The 22,404-nt window shown below is 39.7% G+C and overlaps 3 protein-coding genes across 3 annotated transcripts; 1 reads left to right on the top strand and 2 right to left on the bottom strand.

The window, feature by feature from the left end:
• Positions 1-190: 190 nt before the first annotated feature.
• LOC130723178 (uncharacterized) lies at positions 191-3,154 on the bottom strand. The gene is made up of 3 exons (XM_057574134.1): positions 2,754-3,154; positions 1,851-2,000; positions 191-609 (listed from the first exon to the last, which is right to left on the bottom strand). Exons 1-3 carry the CDS (start codon positions 3,045-3,047, stop codon positions 529-531), a joined length of 525 nt encoding a protein of 174 aa, XP_057430117.1. The 5' UTR covers positions 3,048-3,154; the 3' UTR covers positions 191-528.
• Positions 3,155-6,414: 3,260 nt separating this feature from the next.
• LOC130726419 (uncharacterized) lies at positions 6,415-7,467 on the top strand. The gene is made up of 2 exons (XM_057577674.1): positions 6,415-6,997; positions 7,101-7,467. The coding sequence occupies exons 1-2, from the start codon at positions 6,503-6,505 to the stop codon at positions 7,359-7,361; spliced, it is 756 nt and encodes a 251-aa protein (XP_057433657.1). The 5' UTR covers positions 6,415-6,502; the 3' UTR covers positions 7,362-7,467.
• Positions 7,468-13,754: 6,287 nt separating this feature from the next.
• Positions 13,755-16,157, bottom strand: LOC130725359 (protein FAR1-RELATED SEQUENCE 5-like). Its single transcript, XM_057576597.1, has 3 exons — positions 15,427-16,157; positions 13,904-15,313; positions 13,755-13,818 (listed from the first exon to the last, which is right to left on the bottom strand). Exons 1-3 carry the CDS (start codon positions 16,155-16,157, stop codon positions 13,755-13,757), a joined length of 2,205 nt encoding a protein of 734 aa, XP_057432580.1.
• Positions 16,158-22,404: the final 6,247 nt, after the last annotated feature.

Below are 22,404 nucleotides of genomic sequence, written 5' to 3'. Positions count from 1 at the left end.
CACCCACCAATACAACTTCCACATCAACAGCGGGAATCGAACACAACTTTCTGAGGGAAAAAGTAAACGGATTTCAGCAATTTTGACTAACGTTCCTTTCTCTTGGTTTTCACTTTCCAAAACTTTAACTATAATACTCCACATTATAGGCTATGGTTAGAGAAGCTACAACAAATACAAGGCATGAGCATGAGTGGTGAAAAATACAAAGTGAGATTTTGAAAGCATCTTGAGATTTTGTTATATTCACTATAGTCTTGAGTCTACAGCTATTTAGTAGCCTCACATCACATCACGTAATACAAGACCATCACACTAGTTACTGATCCTTCCTACAGTACTAGCACTAATTAAGTAACGACTATACAAAATTCTTGCTAACCAGATTTATGTCAAAATACGATGTCAGGAGGTCATATATACTGGCACAAACTTTTGGGAATAAACACTTTGCTACTAGACAGCTAGCTTGATCTTCTACTTCCAAATAGTTAGTTCAAGGACCACCCTCTAGATATTTTTTCCCATCTAATCATCATAATTCGGACTGTTTTCACCATTGTTGCCTTGGAGGTCGAAACCAAGATCCAACTTGCTCATGTTTGAATCCTGCAACACCAATTGATATATGTAAGCCAATATTATTCATCAATATGATAGTATAGCAAACAACAACTACAATAAAAAGCCTTTTGATACGTGGAAGGCTACATAGATCTCGATTGTTTTAAAAAGCAAGTCTATACCAACAATCACATTATCATAATTATATTGTTTGTCTATTTGAACACTAAATTAAACCCTCCTCTTCTGTCCAGACTTAGAACTGGCTATGTGATAATTTACAGCACAGCACAACATAGGCAAAGTATCTAATGTTTTGCCTGAATTGACAAAAGGATATTTCCAAATCCCTCAATGATGACAGTTCTTACACATCATTGAGGTATAATGCATGAAAACACAATAATTCCTGAACATTAATTTAAGACAGAAAACTGTCCCATAGCCTTACATTTAGAGTTTACTATTATCATTACTGACTCGAATACAAATCAGAGATGCAAAAACTAAGCTACCATGTGGGATGCGTGGGCAGAAAAATATGTTGTATAGGAAATATGTTTATTCATTTATTTTTAGTAATCTAATGAGAATTGACCACCGGGCAACAAAGTAATTCACTGATATAGGGTGTTAATGTAAATTTACAAGGATCATTTTTAATTGAACATGTGAATATGAATACCAGTGGATGGTGGTAACATGACACGGTAAAATATGATTGATTCAATGACCACATACTAGGCCTGACACATTCTGCAAGTACAAACCATTATTTTTTAAACATTATAAATAACCTAATTACTAAGCATGATCAAGTAGACATTTCATAATTTTCCAGCAATTCTATGATATATTGTTATGACTACTTCATACTCTCAAAAAAGAGTAGCAGTATTAGGTCGATGTTATATTAAATAATCATCTATGGCCATTTATTTCAGTGTTGTCAAATCGCAATCGCGGCCCATCGCAGTGAGCAAAAAATCTGCTATTTCAGCCGCTATTTAGCGGCGAATAGCAGGAATAGCGCGCTATAGTGGGCCATAGCGGGGTCGCGAATAGCCAAAAATCCGTCTGCTATTTGATAACACTGATTTATGTCCATGACTGTTTTCTAAGATATGTCCATGATTGTGAAGAGAGGATAGTCTAAAAGCAGTCTCATATGAGCGAGGAAAAGATAAAATTTGAAGAAAATCAACTAGTATGCCCACCTTAAAGTCTGAAAATTGAAATAATAGAAATGTTCAAAATCTATTGAACAGAGAATTCAGTTACTTTACCTTGGACTCCTCAGAAATTTCATTCATGTTCAACTTCCCATGCACCTCTTGAGTCGCATTTATCTGTTTAGCTGTAAGTTTGTCACTCTCACTTGTGGGTTCATGTTCACTCTTTTCAACCCCTTTTTTCTGTTCTTCTAGCACAGCAATCTGCATGATGACCAAAACTCACTCATGTCATGTGTAATAACAGCTACAAAACTGAAATTCTGATGCACCAAAGGAGATGATAGTATAATACACAACCAAGTTTCTTTGTCAATTGTTTTTTTATTTAAAACGTGCTACCATTTGTGAGGGAGTTCCTTTACCAACTCCAACTAAAGAAACTTAGTCCTAAACAATAGTGATCCACCCACACAACAGCCAGTAAATCATTAGGCAACCACCAATAATTACAGAATGTAAACCATTCAAGCATATTAATTTAACTAACAGGATATAATACCCTCAATTAACTTTCATAAAGATACTGAAGTCAATCAAGTAATCCCAATAAACTAACAAGGAATTTCCAGTTAAGAAATCAAATAGAAGCAAGTAATCTTAAGATCAATTCAAGCAATTATAACCCTTGTTAAAATTATAATGCATAACTTAGTACTATATTATTCCTAACAAAGACATATCCATAATCCATTTGACAATCATAACCCTGTTTCTACAAAAAAAAAAAAAAAAAAAAAAAAAAAACATCTTCTCACTACCCCAAATCCCAACATATGCCACACATTTCATTCAAACCCACAACACCCTTCCTTCCATAACAAACACTTTCTACAGCAAAATCTCAAGATATTCCACAAGAGGCCACAACCCCACTAAAACATTACAACCCATTAACACAGTGCAAGAATAAAAACCGAAACTTATTCCCACAAAACACAACAAAAATAGACATACAGGAGTGTAACGGAACTTCCGTTTGGGTGGCTCGTCTGAGACGTTGTCGGAACCGCCTTGGGACTCTTCAGCGGCGGCGGAGGAGGCGGTGATAGGGGTCCAGCGACGGAGGAGGAGGCGAGAGGAAGGTTTGTTGTTGTTGTTATGAGATTGAGAAGTGTTGTTGTTGTTGAAGGATGAAGGGGTGACGTGGATCCACTTCTTCTTCCACTTCCTGACGGGGCCACTGAACACGGCGGGTGCGCCGTAGCGGGAGGTGGCGCGGCCTAGCCTGGTCGAACCCACGGCCTCCATTTTGTGAACGGTGGTGATGTCGGTGGAGGGTTTTCAGTTGTGTGCTCCTAGTAGTGTGTGAGTGTGTTTGACACCAAAAGAGGTGACCAAGTGACAAGTGACCAAGTAAGCAACTTCTTCTTAGGATATTTAATTATTGGTCCTTCTGTGATGCCTCCTCCTAGGCGCAGGTATGGTGCCTCTGCCTATTTGGACCAGTAAGAATGTGGCATGTATTGACAAGTCTATGCTCTCCTGTAGCCGAAATGTGCCTGAGAATCGTTTTCATGAGCTTAAACAGCTGTTGGATGTAAAGGCGGTGGAGTGTTATGATAAGTATCTGGGACTTCCTACCATTATTGGTAAGTCCAAGACCCAGATCTTTTCCTTTGTCAAGGACCGAGTTTGGAAGAAGCTTAAAGGTTGGAAAGAAAAGTCTCTCTCTCGTGCAGGCAGAGAGGTCTTGGTTAAGGCTGTGGCCCAATCCATTCCATCGTATGTCATGTCGTGTTTTTTATTGCCGGATGGTATGTGTTCAGAAATTGAGGGAATGATTAGCCGGTTTTATTGGGGTGGCGATGTTACAAGACGAGGTATGCACTGGTTAAGCTGGAAATCATTGTGCAAATCCAAGGATCGTGGTGGGATCGGTTTTCGGGACTTTAAAAAATTTAATTTGGCTCTGGTGGCCAAGAACTGGTGGCGTTTGATAAACTATCCTGATTCTTTGCTTGGAAAAATTTTCAAAGCAGTTTACTACCCAAAAAGCACCATTTTTAGTGCTAAAAAAGGTCATCGTCCAAGTTACGCATGGTCTAGCATTCTCCGTTCTGGACTTGCTCTTGAGAAAGGTGGTTTGTGGAGAGTTGGTGATGGTAAATCTATAAGACCATGGACTGACAATTGGGTTCTTGGGAACCCTCCTTTGGTGTACAGTGAGTCTCTAGTGCATGAACTGAATATTAATGTTGTCTCTGACTTAATGTTGCCTGGTGGTGCAGCTTGGAATAAACAATTGATTGAGTTCATGTGCTGCCCACCTACGGCCAAGGCAATCCTTGCTCTTCCTTTACCTATGGTACCTCAACGTGACATGTTTTTTTGGCCATGGACACCAGACGGTTATTATTCAACCAAAATGGGCTATCAATTTTTACAAATGGAGGAGGAACGGTCTACTGGAATGGTATCTACCATGCCATCTTTGCCTAGTGCAGCTTGGAAGAAAATTTGGAAGGCCCCAACACTTCCTAGATGCCGCGAAACTGTTTGGCGAGCTTGCTTGGGGGCCCTTCCCGTTCGTGAAGTGCTTCATGCGCGTGGTTTGGAGTTGGATGCATCGTGCCCTCGCTGCCATGAAGCTCCCGAATCAGTGCACCACGCCCTGCTGTTCTGTCCGATGGTGCAAGCAACATGGTTTGCTAGCAATTTGGGATTGCGCTTGCAGCAAGAACGTAAGTTCCATGATTTCATGCTTGAGTTTTTGCAGGTAGCTGATGAGGAACGACTGGGAGTTTTCCTGGAGGTTCTCTATGCTGTATGGATCTCGCGTAATGAGCTGGTGTTCCAAAACACGCAAGGTACGGTGGACCAAACTCTGCGGAAAGCTTCCTTGCTGCATCCAGGACCTGCCATGGTGCTGGTTCCAACTCACCCGGCGCGGCAACACCCTACACATTGGTCACGACCTGCTCCAGGCCTCTACAAAATTAATTTTGATGCATCGGTTACTAAGGAGGGAAGTGGAGGATTCGGTTTCATTGCTCGGGACGTGCAGGCTGAGGTTCTAGCAGCGGCGTGTTGGCATTATGGCCCGGTTACGACCCCTACAGTGGCTGAAGCTTTATCCATGCGGTGGTCCATGACGTTGGCGAGGGATCTTGGTTTCCGGAGGGTTGAATTTGAATCAGATTGCTTACCGTTAGTTGAAGCATGGAAACGGACTGGTGGTTGCTCTTTTTTAGATTCTATTGTTAGAGATTGTATTTTTTTGCTTTCAAACTTTGAGGTGTTCTCTTTACGGTTCGTACGCCGTACGGGTAACCGTGCGGCGGATGTCTTAGCTTCTTTATCTTTTTCTTTTGGCGAGGTTGTGTGGATTGAGGAGGTTCCTTCTCAACTTATTGGCATTATCCAATCTGATGTACTGGCCTCTGTGCCGTCTACTTCTTCTTAATTGATTTGGTTATTTGAGTTCAAAAAAAAAAAAAAAAAGAATGTGGCATGTATTAAATGAGTTGACTTTTCTTTTTTTTTCTGAAATGAATTAAAATAATAGGAAATGATTTTCAGAAAATATGGTTTTATAAAAATAAAATATTTATTAATTTGCTAACAGGTCCCTCAGATAATTAGTTACCACAGTAAAAGTAATACCCTCATTTGAATTGATATGACTATTGATGTTCCCTCTGTTTTGATAACTGATACACGTCAATATTTTCATCATTTCTCAACACCATCTTCATCCTTCCCAAAGCAGAACATTCCAGAGAAAGAGAAGTGTGAGAGACTGAGTGGCGGAGACGACGAGAGTGATCGACGGTGGAACGGCGGTGGAACGCGACGACGAGGACCGACGGTGGAACGCGACGACGTGAGAGAAGAAGGCGCCAGCAATCTTCGCGATTTCAACATCACGGTATGTTCTTCATCTTTTCTTTTCGTAGTTTTGATCTTCAAGTATTCTCTTCTGGGGTTTGGATCTTAATGAAAGAATGGTTTTTTTTCTCAGGGTTTGTGTTCTGATATCGTTCTCATATCTTTGTCTGAGTTAAAGTTTTGATGTTTTGATGTTTACGGTTATTTTTCATAACTTGTAATTACAATGATTCCGAATAGGCTGTAGATTTGAAAATCAACCTTGTATATCACATGCATGTCATTCCCCTTTCTTTGTCTGCATTAAAGGTTTGATTTTTATGTTATTTATGGTTTGTAGATTTGTTATGGAACCTTGTTTATCACATGAGTGTTCTTTTTTTGGTGGGATTGAACCATATTTTTATGTTGATATTGAATTTTAAACGTCTCTGTTCACATTCTTAATCTGTGCTTTGAACTGATTATTTGTGTTTTTGAAGAGATGAGTCAAACAAGTGCTTATGGCCCTTACACACTTGATTTCAATACTGTGATAAAGTTAAACCTGGTAATTCTTAGCTCCTTCCATTTGTGTTGGTATAGTTATATGGTTTAAACATCAATTTTAATAAGTTTTATTGGAAAAACATTAGGATGACGTGGAAGTTCCATTAGAGTTTATTGCACAATACAAATCTATGCTGGGAAATCATGTTGTTGTTAGGGATCCTGTAGGGGGGGAGTTCACCTTTCAGTTGGTTGTGGGTAATAATGGAGGTTTGCTCATTGATGCTGTGGACAAGTTTGTAAAAAGGTATGATTTGAAACGAAATCATTGGGTAGATTTCTCCTATTGTGGAAAGAACAAGTTTTCTATCAGGATATTTGATAGAATGATGAATCAAATAAGCTATGGTGCTGGCCCTTCTGTAAGGCAACCTGATGTTGGGAGTTCAGGTAAGAATGGTGAAGAGGTGGTTGTTTCTGATGTTGGTGATAAGGATGAAGTTGGTGGGGAAGTTCCAGTGGCTGATGTCGGTGGTAAGGTTGAAGTTGGTGGGGAAGTTGCAGTTCCAGTGGCTGATATTGGTGATAAGGATGAAGATGGTGTGGAAGTTCCAGTTCCAGTGGCTGATGTTGGTGGGGAGATTCCAGTAGCTGATGTTGGTGGGCAGTTTATGGATGTGGATAACATTGAAGAGAATGATGTAATTATGATATCAAGTGATGATGAGGAGGATGATGGAATTGTGCAATTAAGTGATGAGGAGGAGGATGATGGAATTATGCAATTGAGTGATGGTGAGGAGGATGATGGTGTGGAGAGGGTTATTCATAATTTTGATAAGGTCATTAGCAGCTCTGATTCTGGTGGAGGCCAGACAATGGTAAGTACTTGTTTTTAAATTGTAGTGCTACTTGTTTTTAAAATTTCATTTGTTGTATGTGATATCTTACAATCTAATACAATGTTTATTTTTTTATTTTCAGGCATTGCCTAAGTTGTATGTGGTGAATCATATTAGGGCAAACTGGGAGAATATCGTTCTACAAACCCCTAGGGGTAGAACTTATAGTTGTCTGCTGAAAAGAAGGAATCCAAGGAAGATTGATACTCCAATCCACATTGCAAAGGATTGGTATCAATATGTGAAGGATCATGAGTTGAAGTATAGGGATGTTGTGCACTTTAGGCCAGTTAGCACTCACAACAATTTGGTTAATGTTAGCATTACCCGTGGGCAGCCGTAGTGAGTTTCATGTTTTGTTGATTTCCTATTAATGTTTTCAGTTTGGACCTTGTATGTTTTGCCTTTGTTTTGTGCAACTTTTGGACTGGCTTGATGCCCCTGGCTTGTTAGACATTTTTGGATATGTTTTGTGCAACTTGGTGTTTTATGGATCTTAGTTAATCAATGACTTTATATGTTATTAAGGTTTCAATTATTTACTTATTAGTATATTTCTGTAGTGTATAATATATGGCATCTCAATCATTCTCTTCGACACAAAGAAGAAATGGGATTGCTGATGGAAGGCTCTGTACTTACGGCCTTACCCCAGCCCTAAAGACTTCATGGTCTAGTAGTAATTATGGACGAAGATATTTTCAATGTCCTTTGAAGGTAAATAGGGAGTTTTTGTTATGTATTCAGTTGACAACAAGGAATATATAACTTATGAACTTAAATATACGCAGGCTTGTGGGTATTATGATTGGCATGATCCCCCTGTGCATGGGCAAGTTGTTGAAGCCCCCATGACTGCTGCTGTGACTCCTGGTCAAGTTGATGATTGCTTTGAAGGATTAAAGAGGGCAGAAGCTTTGATCTCTGACTACAAGAGAAGGGAACAAATGTATTTCATCGTTGTTGTTGTCTCTTTGGTAGTTGCTGTGCTACTTATTTTGTTTAAGTGATTTACACAAGCTTTGGATATGTAAAACCTTTTATGAGAAGTGGTCACATGTATGTGTACTCTTTTTGAATTATTAACTCTTTTATGAGAAGTGCTCACATGAGTCCTCTTTTTAAAATATTAACTTATCTAAATTTACATTTTTTAGTCTACATAGTAATTTAATGAAACTGTGTAAGTAGATGATGAGAAACCTCCAAAAATGACTATGATAAAACTATGTAAGTAGATGATGAGAAACCTCCAAAAATGACTATGATAAAACTATGACAAAAGAGCATACAAAAGAACCAAGAACATTTGCTATATCAAGTGAAAACTGGTCCAAATAAAATAGTGAGTAAGTAGTGCTCTTGTCAAACTTGACTATGATTTACTATGACAAAAGATGTTACTATCGCTATGAAACATGTTTTCAACTGTTTTTAAGTGAAAATGGGTCCAAATAAGGTTGCTCTTGTCTAAGTTAGGTTGATCTTTCTATTGCTATGAATCATGTTTCTATTTTCAATAGAAAATGGTCCAAATATAATACTAAGTTGCGCTCTTGTGTTCTTGTTTAAGCTATAGCTATTATTGCATTTGAAGAAAACATGATCTAATAAACATGATATAAGACAACCAACGCATAAAAATTTATAAAAGCAAAATTTGGCAACTAGTGCCTTAACAAGCAAAATTTGGCAACTAGTGCCTTAACCTGATCAACAAAATTTGGCAACTACAAGTGCCCTGAAAAAGGATTCAATGCGTCCACGCTTGCGCATACACAAAGATAAAGCACGGAATAAAAAACATAGATTGTGTCTAACAATAACCAAGATTACAAAATCAGCAAGTTTTTTGCACCCCTTTCTTCTTGTTTCCAGCTTCTGATATCCTGTTGTAGTACACCAATGATTTTGATAGCATAACTCCTTGAAGCAAATTATGTGAATGGAGAACAAGGTCCACAGCAAGTTTCAATCTTGTGAAGTTATCAACCTCTATCTTGTATCCATTTATCCCCATCTGGTTCATCCAAGTTGCAACAAAAACTCCACAGTCGTTTCTACATGACAGAAAACAATTTTCAATCAGTAAGTTAGATGGTTTCAAAAGTATAAAAGAATTAAATTGTTATATGTAACTTACGAATCTTTCTTTTGAACCATAAGCCCTTCTGGGATAACCGTTTTGAATTCAGACACAATAGGCTTAGGGCTATCATCGATGAGATAAAATGACTGGTCTTGCAGAAGTTCTTCCAAATAAATACACTACGAGCAAGAAGTTTTCTGTTAGTAACAAAATTAATAACACAAATCATGTAATCAAAAAAGTAAATTCATTATAAGGTTATACCAGTAGTTTGGTACGCCTAATTCTGGCAAGCATCCTGCCTTCTTCCGGATAGCTGTCGAGATACACTACTTGCTCATTCTTAAAGTCCAGGACTATAAGGTACCAGTGCTTATTGTCGTCGTTAACAGGAACAAATATCTGGCAGAAAGCAACCATGTAGATAAAGCTCAAACAAGCTACATTTTGAATGAAATAATATGTTACACAATTATTGAGTTACCTTTTCAAGAAGGTCTACTTTCCCCATGAAATTTGCCTTAATTAAAATCTTCATAGAATTAGGGTTTGTAGTCCATGACAATATAGCTTGCTACAGTGGAAAAGAACAACTTCAGTGAACTTTATATTTCATTTTAATTAAACAGAACTTGCCATTAAGAATGAGCAGATGATATTACCGAAACATTTGTTGGGAAAAACCATATGGTGGATTTTGATTAAAAGACCTCTCCTTCTTGGTCAACAAGCAAGCGAGCAAATTAAGCAAATCCGTCACCAACTCTCCTTTTGGTTTCAGGCACTGCAGCACACCACGGGTTCTATCCGAGAAAGGGATTTCAGGCTTCACCAAGGCCTCTTTCCTGCCATGAACATAACATGCATATTAAATTAGCTCTTCTACTGAGTATCAAAAAATAATTTAACTACGTAAATAAAAACTCAGACATTTTACCAAGCCATGTCCTCTTTATTGGCCTTCTTAAAGATATAAGATGCCACAGCCGTCTCAGCATAAGATAGTTGGAATGTGTTCTCATTCTTGAATATCTTGTTCAGGAACTACAAGATACACATGTATGACAGTCAATTTAACAAGTAAAGTTCTTAATTAATGGGTCAAAATTTTGAAAAAACATAACTTACCGGTGGAACATAATGAGGGGTAACTATTTTCAGGTTTTTGGGGGATTGAAAGTCAGCATTGGTAATTTGGTTCCTTGGATTTGTGTCCTGTGACGTAACAGGTGGGCTGAAAAGCTTCCTAACAAGTGAACTGTGATTTTCTGTAGATGTTGGTGCGATCTCAACGGTTTCAGTTTGGATTTCAGTATTTGGTGTTGGTAGGTCAGCAATAGGTGTTGGGAGTTCAACCGTTGGTGCAACAAACTTTTGCATGATTTTCTCTATCGCTTCAGGTATTGGTTCAACTGATGAAGATGGATCTAACTGTGTTCCTTCTGTGGGAAGAATCTGGACACATTTGGACTTTATCATTGTCTGTGTCAACCACCCAATACTAGCCATAATAGCTTCCATGTTTGCCTCCAACGTATTAAATTTCTCTTCATTAACCACTCCCTGCATTGTAAAATATATAAAAAAAATTAAACCTTGGCTATAGGTTTCACAGCTGTAATTTAAGCAGGGATTCAAGGGTTTCCTAATTTGAATCCATTATATCAAGTTTAATTTGGCATACTACTATGGTAAGCAAGGGAATAAGATACGGAAAATTCAACTGAAGCAATTTAAGCGATTTAAGTGAAAAGTAATTCATTTTACTTCAAAACATACCTTTTTTTTCTTGTCATCTTCTTGTTGATCACCATAATATGGAAGATTCATGTTCAGCTGCAGCCCAGAATCTTGATTACTGCAAATAAGATATGAATGTCAAAAACCTACGAAACCTAATACATAAACACGACATAACAGAAACAGAGTTTTAGATGAGTAACACTGATTACCTCGAAGATATGAGTACCAAAGAAGGGTTAGCGTTCTGATTTGGGGCGGTGAAATCCAAGTCCGGCGAATTGACGGAGATGCAATCCACTTCTCGACGATTTCGCTTCCGGTGACTTCGTCGAACAACTGGGGCTCCTTTCGTTTTGATGGTAGACATCAATCAGATGATTTTGGACCGTAAATCTTCCACTGCTTGTTAGACTCTGAATCCCATTCATAATTGAAGCAATTTTATAGTACTAGGGGGAATTGATTGAAACCCTAAACCCCTTTACGAGTTTTGAGGCTGGAAGCTCAAACAACAAAGCTGCAATCAATTTTCCTCATTACTCCCCCTCTCATAACCCAATCAAGCATGCGGCCTCTCCATATTCCAATTTTGGAGCCACCGAAAGTGCTTAACTTCACCATCTCCTCACCTTCCATTTTCGAAGCTTTATGGCACCATGGTTAGGAAGTTAAATGTTTTTTAATTTTTTATATTTAACTTATTTTAGAAATAATATTTATAAATAGGTATAAAAATTATTTATTAACATTATTTATTAATAAATACTATATAAATAATATTTAATGGTACAAGTTTAAGTTTGACCTAATATGGAGAGCGGCGGAGCAATAAGAGTCTCGGCAAAGCTTAAGACGGATAAAGGCCTAATATGAAGCTTCGGTCTTACTTAAGCTTAAGTTTGACCTAATATGGAGAGCGGCGGAGCAATAAGAGTCTCGGCAAAGCGTAAGACGGATAAAGGCCTAAAATGAAGCTTCGGTCTTACTTAAGCTTTAAGTTTGACCTAATATGGAGAGCGGCGGAGCAATAGGAGTCTCGGCAAAGCTTAAGACGGATAAAGGCCTAATATGAAGCTTCGGTCTTACTTAAGCTTAAGTTTGACCTAATATGGAGAGCGGCGGAGTAATAAGAGTCTCGACAAAGCTTAAGACGGATAAAGGCCTAAAATGAAGCTTCGGTCTTACTTAAGCTTTAAGTTTGACCTAATATGGAGAGCGGCGGAGCAATAAGAGTCTCGGCAAAGCTTAAGACGGATAAAGGCCTAATATGAAGCTTCGGTCTTACTTAAGCTTAAGTTTGACCTAATATGGAGAGCGGCGGAGCCATAGGAGTCTCGGCAAAGCTTAAGACGGATAAAGGCCTAAAATGAAGCTTCGGTCTTACTTAAGATTTAAGTTGGACCTAATATGGAGAGCGGCGGAGCCATAGGAGTCTCGGCAAAGCTTAAGACGGATAAAGGCCTAATATGAAGCTTCGGTCTTACTTAAGCTTAAGTTTGACCTAATATGGAGAGCGGCAGAGCCATAGGAGTCTCTGCAAAGCTTAAGACGGATAAAGGCCTAAAATGAAGCTTCTGTCTTACTTAAGCTTAAGTTTGACCTAATATGAAGAGCGGCGGAGCAATAAGAGTCTCGGCAAACCGTAAGACGGATAAAGGCCTAAAATGAAGCTTCGGTCTTACTTAAGGTTTAAGTTTGACCTAATATGGAGAGCGGCGGAGCAATAGGAGTCTCGGCAATAGGAGTCTCGGCAAAGCTTAAGACGGATAAAGGCCTAATATGAAGCTTCGGTCTTACTTAAGCTTAAGTTTGACCTAATATGGAGAGCGGCGGAGCCATAGGAGTCTTGGCAAAGCTTAAGACGGATAAAGTCCTAAAATGAAGCTTCGGTCTTACTTAAGCTTAAGTTTGACCTAATATGGAGAGCGGCGGAGCCATAGGAGTCTCGGCAAAGCTTAAGACGGATAAAGGCCTAAAATGAAGCTTCGGTCTTACTTAAGCTTTAAGTTTGACCTAATATGGAGAGCGGCGGAGCCATAGGAGTCTCGGCAAAGCTTAAGACGGATAAAGGCCTAATATGAAGCTTCGGTTTTACTTAAGCTTAAGTTTGACCTAATATGGAGAGCGGCGGAGCCATAGGAGTCTCTGCAAAGCTTAAGACGGATAAAGGCCTAAAATGAAGCTTCGGTCTTACTTAAGCTTAAGTTTGACCTAATATGGAGAGCGACGGAGCAATAAGAGTCTCGGCAAAGCGTAAGACGGATAAAGGCCTAAAATGAAGCTTCGGTCTTACTTAAGCTTTAAGTTTGACCTAATATGGAGAGCGGCGGAGCCATAGGAGTCTCAGCAAAGCTTAAGACGGATAAAGGCCTAATATGAAGCTTCGGTCTTACTTAAGCTTAAGTTTGACCTAATATGGAGAGCGGCGGAGCCATAGGAGTCTCTGCAAAGCTTAAGACGGATAAAGGCCTAAAATGAAGCTTCGGTCTTACTTAAGCTTAAGTTTGACCTAATATGGAGAGCGGCGGAGCAATAAGAGTCTCGACAATGCGTAAGACGGATAAAGGCCTAAAATGAAGCTTCGGTCTTACTTAAGCTTTAAGTTTGACCTAATATGGAGAGCGGCGGAGCAATATTCTCGGCAAAGCTTAAGACGGATAAAGGACTAATATGAAGCTTCGGTCTTACGTAAGCTTAAGTTTGACCTAATATGGAGAGCGTCGGAGCCATACGAGTCTCGGCAAAGCTTAAGACGGATAAAGGCCTAAAATGAAGCTTCGGTCTTACTTAAGCTTTAAGTTTGACCTATTATGGAGAGCGGCGGAGCCATAGGAGTCTCAGCAAAGCTTAAGATGGATAAAGGCCTAATATGAAGCTTCGGTCTTACTTAAGCTTAAGTTTGACCTAATATGGAGAGCGGCGGAGCCATAGGAGTCTCTCCATTATCTCCTCGTAATGATGGCACATACTGTATACAATTTAAAATATTAATGTCATACACATGGTAATTGGCTGCAAAATAATCCAATACAAAAATTATACAAACAACTTACAGTATCAGCAGTGTTATCACCATCAATTTCAACAGATGAATCTTCATCTTCTTCAGCATCTGAAAAATTTCTCCAACTTCATTACCCTCAAATATCGTAGGACATGTCCTGATTGTGTGGCCACCCTTTTTGCAATTAGAGCATAGCCTTTTCGTCTTCTTATACTTCTTCTTCCGTGGAGCGCCTTTTGTTTTGACAACAGTTGGGTCACCAATGACAAATAAATTGGTTGCAGCATAATTGGGATGGCGACGTTTCTGAAATTTCATGACAAGCTTGTATATGTCCTCGATAACATTTGAGAAATCAGAAGAGTCATCAGCACCATATTCACTCAGAAAGTTGCATGCAGCAGAAATTGCACCTCTACGCAGCATTTTCATTCTATCAGTATCAACCTCCATAGCAGGGATAGATTGTAATGAATCAGCCTTTGCAGTCTTCAGCCACCTTTTAGAAACAAGACTAGCAGGGAATTCATTCATGTTCTCAGTTCTCATAGCACATATAATGTGAGAACAAGGTATGCCAACATATTCAGAAAACCCACAATCACAATCAAACATGTTCTGATTTTTGTCATAAATGACCAAGAACTGAGTGTTTGGATGACGACGAATTCTAAACTTTATCATCACTGTGGTACCAATCTCTGATCGTTCAACAAGATTAAGGTTAAGTGCTCGTTGAATCATATGTCTCACTTCCCTAAACATATTCAATGTCAACAACTTTGCTGCTCCTTGTTCAAAGTGACTCAAAGCAGTAATCAAGACAGGCTCACCATAACTTGACTTGAAATCAGAGACTAACTCATTATGCCTATACTCCTCCATAGCTCTCTCAAAGTTATAAATGAAATCAAGGATGCTATTTTTGCACTGCACATACCTCTTAATAAATGAGTTAATTCCTTCACATAGAGAGGTAGTCCTGATACCGGCAAAAAATTTCTCTCGCATAAAAGCAGTTGCCCACATCTGCCTAGTTTCATACGTCTGTTTAATCCATTTTTCCTCACCAATACCATACTTTTCAATCACTTGCAGCCATTTAGTTTCAAAACGTTCTGGAGTGAAATTCCCATAAATCAAAGTCTTAAATTCATTCAAGAAATCTGGAATCTTAATTTTCTCAAGACAGTTTTGCTGAATATGCCATCCACAAAGCCTATGAGTAGCATTAGGAAACACAACCTTTACTGCTTCACGCATAGATTTGTCTCCATCAGTCACAACAGCTTTGGGTTGCTTTGCAAACATAGCTTCATCCAAGGCTTTCAGGACCCATTTGTAAGTCTCAATGGTCTCATCACAAACCAAGGCACATGCAAAAATTGTAGTCTCCTTGTGATGATTGTAGCCAGAAAAGATAACAACCGGTTTGTTGTACTTGTTCTTCTTGTAGGTGCTGTTAAAATAATGGCATCTCCAAACGCTTGGTAATCAAGGCGACTTGTTCCATCGCACCAAAACAAGTTTTCAAGATTTTCTTCACCTGATCTTGTGAATTTGAAAAAAAACATGGGATCCTTCTCCCCCTTACGCTGCAAATAACTCAATGCACTGGCTGCATCTCCAGCACCTAAACTTATCCTTTTCTTCTTATCAACATGATTATATAAGTCCTTTTTCAGAAAACCCACCGATTCATGCCCACCTTTCTGACCCATCAAAAGCCCCATTATGTTGCAACTTCTCACCCCATACAGCTTTAGACTGTCTACTTGAGCCTTGTCACCATCAGTCAATCCCCTGAATGAGGGCATTAAATGAACGTGGGATGCAGGTGTCAACCCATGATTGTGTTCTGGTTCAAATAGCACAACCTTCCACTTGCTTGAGTCTGCATGAAAACGGACACGGAACTTTGCTGGGCAAGCCACTCTGGTAATAGGCTTTGCTTCTTTGACTCGGCTAACCTTATTCACATGCTTCTCATGTCTCTCACCTTCCCTATTACACACCAGTTGACGACTAATAATATTACCCTTTCGATCACGACGGACATCATCTTTCCTTGCACCAAAACCTTTGAAATGGGCATAGTGTTGGTAAAATTCAACAGCATCCTTCTCATAACAAAACACCAGCTCCCTTATCTCATCAGCTGTCAAGTCAGGGATTAATTTGCAACGATCTGGATTAGAATTCTCATTATTGCCATCATCAGCCACAGCCACAGAATCATCAGCCTCACTCATACCTCCATCATTAGACAAGTCAATAGAGAAATATTCATTCACATCTGCCATGGCAGCAAACCTATGCAACGAAACCAATAAATAAGTACAACACAAAGATTTTAAGTAAACAAAACCTGATTTTCGAAAACAACGAAATCAATTTTGTAAACCTTAAACGAAAAAAATTTCATTCCGATTTTTTAAACCCTAAACCCACCGATTCAAAAGCCTAAACCCAAAAGCACAATACCCAAAATGCGATTTAAACCATAAACCCAGATTCAAGACCCACAAATATAAGAACCCCTGAATTTGAAATCAAACAACAACAACGAATAATAGATTAGGAAAATGCGATTTTAGAACCAAAACACACTAAACCCAGATTCAGAAACGGACCGTGCTATTTGATGAAGAAGAAGAAGCTGGAACGTGAAGAAGCTCGAACGACAATGAAGAAGCTGATGACGACAATGGTCCTCGTGTGCGAAAAACGAACGATGAAGAAGCTGGAAGGTGAAGAAGCTGATACTATTTAGGGTTCAAGGAAGAAGAAGAAGAAAATGGGTTGAACTCAGAATACGAATAAGCTTGGTAAAAATTCTCAATGATGGTTAAAAGATAATATACAACTTTCAAACAATTGCTAAAAGGCCCCTCTGAAAATAAAATATAAAACATTTTTGATTTTCTAAAAAACAATTCAAATTTGAACAGAAAAAGAAAATTTGAAAATACTAATACACATGGCAGCATATTATTTGCTAAAAGGGTTGGAGGCACCACACCCTTAAAAATAGGGAGGCACCACAGAATTTGCCTTAATTATTTATAGACAAATAGGTTTGCTTTTTTTTTTTGAAAGTGACAAATAGGTTTGTTGACTTAGAAGGATCGTTGTATTGTTTCATGAAAAGAAAAAAAAAATTGTATAAATCTTCAAAGATTTACTTTGTCAAGATATTATATTTGGTCTCTGATTGGGGTGATTTTTTTTTGGTACATCGTAAAATTAAAAGGACACTACAAAGCTAGGAGATCCCTAGCTAAAACAGGAAGAAGCTGAGGAGGGGGCTCCTCCAACCTAGTGTATGAACACTGACGCTCTGAACCCAAACTCGCTAAACAATCCGCTACATCACTAGCCGTCCGAGGAATATGGAGAAGTTGGACATGCCAATCTCGATCCAAAAGAAGTTGAAGCTCCCTAAAATCCGAGGCAAGCTCATGGAAGGACAGCCTACCATCCCGCAAAACCTCCACAATCTCCTTACAATCAACCTCGCAAAGAGCTTCTCTAACATTACACTCCCAAAGTAGCTGCAGACCTCTCTGAAGAGCCAACATCTCAGCAAGAAGAGGATCTCCACCCGCACACCCCTCAATAAAACCGCCAACCCACGCACCTGAGGCATCCCTAATGGCACCCCCCATGCCCATCCTCAACCTCGTCAAGCTATAAGCACCGTCTGCATTCAACTTGAAAGACCCTAGTGGAGGAGCCTTCCACCAACCTGATTTCGGATCATTATCATCACCATCTCCCAAGAAATTATCGTAATCTTTCTGCTCTTGCAAAATCCACCTTAAGGCTACCTCCACGGTCCAATCCTTCTCCCCAAGCACAGTAATATTCCTCCACCGCCACAATCCCCATATAGCTGCACAAAACAGCGTGGCATGCTCACCCTCTACCTGACTACGAACCCACTCACGAACATTGGTAACACGAAACTGGGGCCAAGAAAACGCTCCGAGCCGCAGCCAAATTTCACGCGAGTCCGAACACTCACGGAGACAATGCAGGCAATCTTCACCATCATGGGAGCACCGAGGGCACGTCGGGGATGTAGCAAGATGACAACGAAACCGCCGCTCATTAACCTGAACTACGTTATGAACAAGAAGCCATAAAAACACTCGAACCTTTTCTGGTGCTTTCACTTTTCAAACCCAAGCCCAATCCTCAATGGAGGAGGAAGAAGAACCCTGCGCACACAGCCAAGCATATCCCTCTGCTGCTAAATAGAAGCCTTTGCGACTACCCTTCCAGACCCACATATCATCCTCGGTCGTAGACACGGTAGGGGTGATTCTACTGAGATAGTGGTTGATATACTCCGGAATAACTGTTCCCATTCTCGACGTGTCCCACTGGCCATTACGAATAACATCTGCAAGCGTTAAGTTTGTATCAGAAATATGAACAAACGGAACTTGTAGAGCTAACTTTCCATGATCACACCAGTCCTCAAACCAGAAAGAGGTATTTCCATTCCCTAATTTATACACAAACCCATCACGAAGATGATCCCTCGCACGTAAGATCCCTTTCCACATGGACGACGCTGACGGAGCTGCTTGAGCTTCCAAGATCGACTTGTCTCCCAAGTATTTATGTGCCAACACCTGAACCCACAACTTGTTTGGTTGATGCATAAAAGACCACACCAATTTCCCTAGGAGAGAAGTATTCTGGAGGTTGGCATCACGAGTCCTAGCCCCTCCATACCGCTTAGGCAAGATCAAGGTGTCCCACTTCAAAAGATGCCACCCTCGAGAGCTAGAGGAATTATACCAAATAAAAGCTCTTGTCTGTCTATTTAAGCTTTCTACAGTCTTCCTTGGTAGCCACACTACCTGGGAGGTATACGTAGGTAATGATGCCAACACAGAGTTAACAAGACAAATCCTACCTGTTGTGTTCAAGAGCCTCCCCTTCCAAGAGGCTAGCCGCCGCGACACCTGGTCAAGCAGGAAACTAAACCGAGCATGCGTTGGCCTGCCATGGGCCAAAGGGAAACCCAAGTAACGACCAAGATCACGAATAAAACCAAAGGTACATATGTCTGCAAAACCACGCCGATCCTCCGATGAAACACCCTTGGAGCAAATCGCTTTTGATTTTGCCACATTAACCCGTAAACCTGAAGCGTTACCAAACTCCTCCAGGATATCAACCACCAGCTGCATTTGGGACCGCTTTGCTTTACAGAATAACATGACGTCATCAGAAAAGAACATATGAGACAGAGGAGGGCCACCTCGAGCAATTGTAATCGGTTGCCAAACCTGATTATGAACAGCAGTTTGGATTCTAACTGACAACCTTTCCATGCACATGACAAATAAATAGGGAGACATGGGGTCACCCTGACACAAGCCCCTCCCAGGAGAAAACCAAGGCATCCTGGCACCATTCCAAAGGAGGGCAAGCTTAGAAGACGATACACAACTCATAACAAGGCTAACAATACTCGCCGGGAAGCCAAAACCAGTGAGGGTATCCTCCAAAAAACTCCAAGAAACCTTGTCATAGGCCCTCTCAAGATCGATCTTGAAGGCAAGAGACCCCTTCTTAGAAACTGACGAATTAAGGTAGTGGATCACCTCATGCGCTAGAATCGCATTATCAGTCGTACCCCTGCTAGGCACAAAACTAGACTGCAAGGGACTAATGAAGAGATCCAAATAAGGACGAATCCGAGCAACAAGCACCTTGGTAATGATTTTGACCTAAAAGAAAAGATTACGGTGATTTTATCCAATTCCATTGAGTGATTTTTTGTTTGGTACATCCCATTGAGTGATTTAGATAACCTTTGAAAAAATATTTATTATGTTGAAATATAAAAAGTAATTTAATTTTTACATTTACATAATATAAAATTAAATAATTGATATACGTATGCTTCATTCATCAGTTTTCCGATGCTGAAAAAAAAAGTATACTTCATTCATCCTTTTTTTTTATACAGAAACAAATGATCATTCATTCGAAAATATTCGAGAGAACGCATAAGTGGATACACGGCGGGGTACAACGTGACTAAACAGAATCCGCATGATCCAAGGAAAATTTAGCGAACAGATGAGTTGCATTATTAGCTTGCCTATACACATGAGAAAATTCAATGAACTCAAACTGCAGAGACAACCTCTTGATCTCTAATACCATTGCTCCCATATATGAATTACTTGGAACAAAGCTATGAACCTCCTTGATAACCTTCTCACAATCTGATTCAACCAGCAGACGCTTCAAATTTGATCTCAACTCAAGCTTGACTTCCTCCAGAACACCCACCGCCACACCTTGGTGAATCGGGCTCTTCATCGCCATGGCCTCCTGAACTATCCCATGTTCATCCCGAATAACAACCCCCACGCTCCAAGCCTCACCCCTACTTGCTGCATCAGAGTTCAATTTAAAGGTACCCAGCAGTGGCGGCACCCACTTCTGCGTTGAGCCAGGAGCCTCCTTCACCTGAGGCACCACCGCCAACGTATCATGATATTCATGCAGCTTGGCGGATGCCTTTCGACCCTCTACCTGCACATATGTGTCCCTTCCTTCAAAGCAACAGAGGTTCCTAACACGCCAAATCTGATACAGCAAAGAATACACCAACTCAACTGTAAGGCCCAAGTTTTTTTAAGCTTATGCTAAGTGAATAAACTTCTTATTCACGATTAGGGTTGATGTAATGTGAAGGGAAACCTGAACGAAAGTTTATTAAATGAAATATATTTATGAAGGAGAAAGTTCAGGAAAAGTTCAAGGATTGCATTATGATCGATAAAAGTTATAGCACGATCGTTACACGCTTAAACCTAGGTCAGAAACCCTAGTATATAGCTAATTTTCACTTTTAGGCACGCTGGCAGTTAATTCCAAAAATCTTCAGAGAAATGTTAGAACTTCTCTTTTTCCATATATCACCATCATTTCGAGGCGAAACTCTAGGATCTACGAACGTCCGATTCCAATCATCGGAAGTTTGCCGAGAACGAAACCCTGGTTTTTTTCAAAACCCTAGAATTTCTCGACAATGAAGACTTTTTCTATCCAGAGCTTCAAATGAATATTCTACACGCGTACACCCATTTCTCTTGATGATTTCAATCTTTCTTCAGAAGGAAGTTTTCTATTCCGACATTCGATGCAAAAAGCAACTTATCGGGTAAAATAGTTTTTTACCGACTATGCTTTAGTTGCCAAAAATACAAAGAGACCTCATTTTAGTTTTGGAATTCTTTCGCCAAAATATATCTATTAATTCACGGAGAATGACGCCGGAAAAATCAGATTCGCGAAACTTTCATTTTCCCGCGAATTTCCAACCTTTATATATAGCAAAGAAAGGAAGAAAAACTCAAATTTTCCTCCATTTTCTCTCCTCAAACCCGCGGCCAAGAACAAGGAAGAAGGAAGAAGAATTTTGTTAATCGCTTGCTTGATCGTTGATCCGTTAGTTGCTACTTCAAGGCTTCGAGGTATAGTCGCTAATCCTTACCTCCGATCGCTTTTTCCATAGCTTTTCTGTAGAGTTATCTGAGCGGATAGTTTATGGGTTTTTGCAAAACTATCCTGAATCTTTCATTTCTGATTCTAAACCTCTTCCTTATGCGCCCAAGATCACTTCTGCCGGGTTAGATTTTCCGTTATGTCGCCGGAATTCCGCCGGAACCAATTTGAACCTAAAATACCCATTTTTGGAGTTTTTGGTGTTAAGCTTCAACCTTTAGGCTGAAAACTATCGCCTTAGCTTAGTGCTAGTAGGATTAGTTGTCATAAACGTCGTTGGTGACGTCCCTGCAAAATTTTATTTTTGGGATTTCAGTTTTGAAAATCCTAAGTTAAAAATCATGACCAAAATACCCCTGCGACAGTTTTTGATCCGATAATTTTTCCGAGTTCAGAATACCCTGAGTTACGGCTTATGAAAGCATAGGAACCAAGTTTGATCGAAGAAAAATCGAGCCCCATAATTGCACAAAGTGGCCGAGCCCTATTAGGGAGGAGGAGGAAAATTTCCTTTTCCGAAAACTTGTCTTTCACGCTAGTTTATCGTACCTTAGGGTATAGATTACTTCGAGTAACCTTAGTAAGTATTGATAGCTTAGTTTTCGATAGATTCTGATAGTATTTCTGTGGTTTTGCTTTAAAGGAACTTTTGAGGAATTTCCTGAGGAGCAACGCTTTGCTTGTGAGGAAGAGTTTGAAGTTCACCCTGGAGAATCTACAGGTGAGGGCTTCTCACTGAATCTCTAGTTAATACTTAGGGTCGATGCTTTCGACATTGTTTACTGTTTATGCACTGGATTGTGTGTGATTGGAAAATGTTTTCTGAGGCTTCGGCTGACAATGTAGATGATGAATCTACTGAATGCTTTTGAGATTGAATCTTCATGCTAAGTGCTAATTGGGTAATTTAGGATGTGTGGTGCATGCTTTATATGCTAAGTGCTATGTGTTTATTCTGAGATGTATTGTTATATGACATGTTGTTGACTGTGATGAGTTAATCATGCT

This window comes from Lotus japonicus, chromosome 6 (genome assembly GCF_012489685.1).
Source record: "Lotus japonicus ecotype B-129 chromosome 6, LjGifu_v1.2".
Lineage (NCBI taxonomy): Eukaryota > Viridiplantae > Streptophyta > Magnoliopsida > Fabales > Fabaceae > Lotus > Lotus japonicus.
Note: the sequence above shows the minus strand (reverse complement) of the source record. Positions and strands in the feature narration are given on the sequence as shown.

What these genes read in the sequence shown, in the direction of transcription:
- LOC130725359 (XM_057576597.1), bottom strand. Translation starts at nt 16,157, where the DNA reads ATGGCAGATGTGAATGAATATTTCTCTATTGACTTGTCTAATGATGGA. An exon ending in AAGGGGGAGAAGGATCCCAT is followed by an intron (nt 15,314 to 15,426) that starts GTTTTTTTTCAA and finishes TTATTTTAACAG; the next exon opens with CACCTACAAGAAGAACAAGT. An exon ending in GTGATAACACTGCTGATACT is followed by an intron (nt 13,819 to 13,903) that starts GTAAGTTGTTTG and finishes AATTGTATACAG; the next exon opens with TATGTGCCATCATTACGAGG.
- LOC130726419 (XM_057577674.1), top strand. Translation starts at nt 6,503, where the DNA reads ATGATGAATCAAATAAGCTATGGTGCTGGCCCTTCTGTAAGGCAACCT. An exon ending in CTGGTGGAGGCCAGACAATG is followed by an intron (nt 6,998 to 7,100) that starts GTAAGTACTTGT and finishes TTTTATTTTCAG; the next exon opens with GCATTGCCTAAGTTGTATGT.
- LOC130723178 (XM_057574134.1), bottom strand. Translation starts at nt 3,047, where the DNA reads ATGGAGGCCGTGGGTTCGACCAGGCTAGGCCGCGCCACCTCCCGCTAC. An exon ending in GGAAGTTCCGTTACACTCCT is followed by an intron (nt 2,001 to 2,753) that starts GTATGTCTATTT and finishes GTCATCATGCAG; the next exon opens with ATTGCTGTGCTAGAAGAACA. An exon ending in AAATTTCTGAGGAGTCCAAG is followed by an intron (nt 610 to 1,850) that starts GTAAAGTAACTG and finishes TTGGTGTTGCAG; the next exon opens with GATTCAAACATGAGCAAGTT.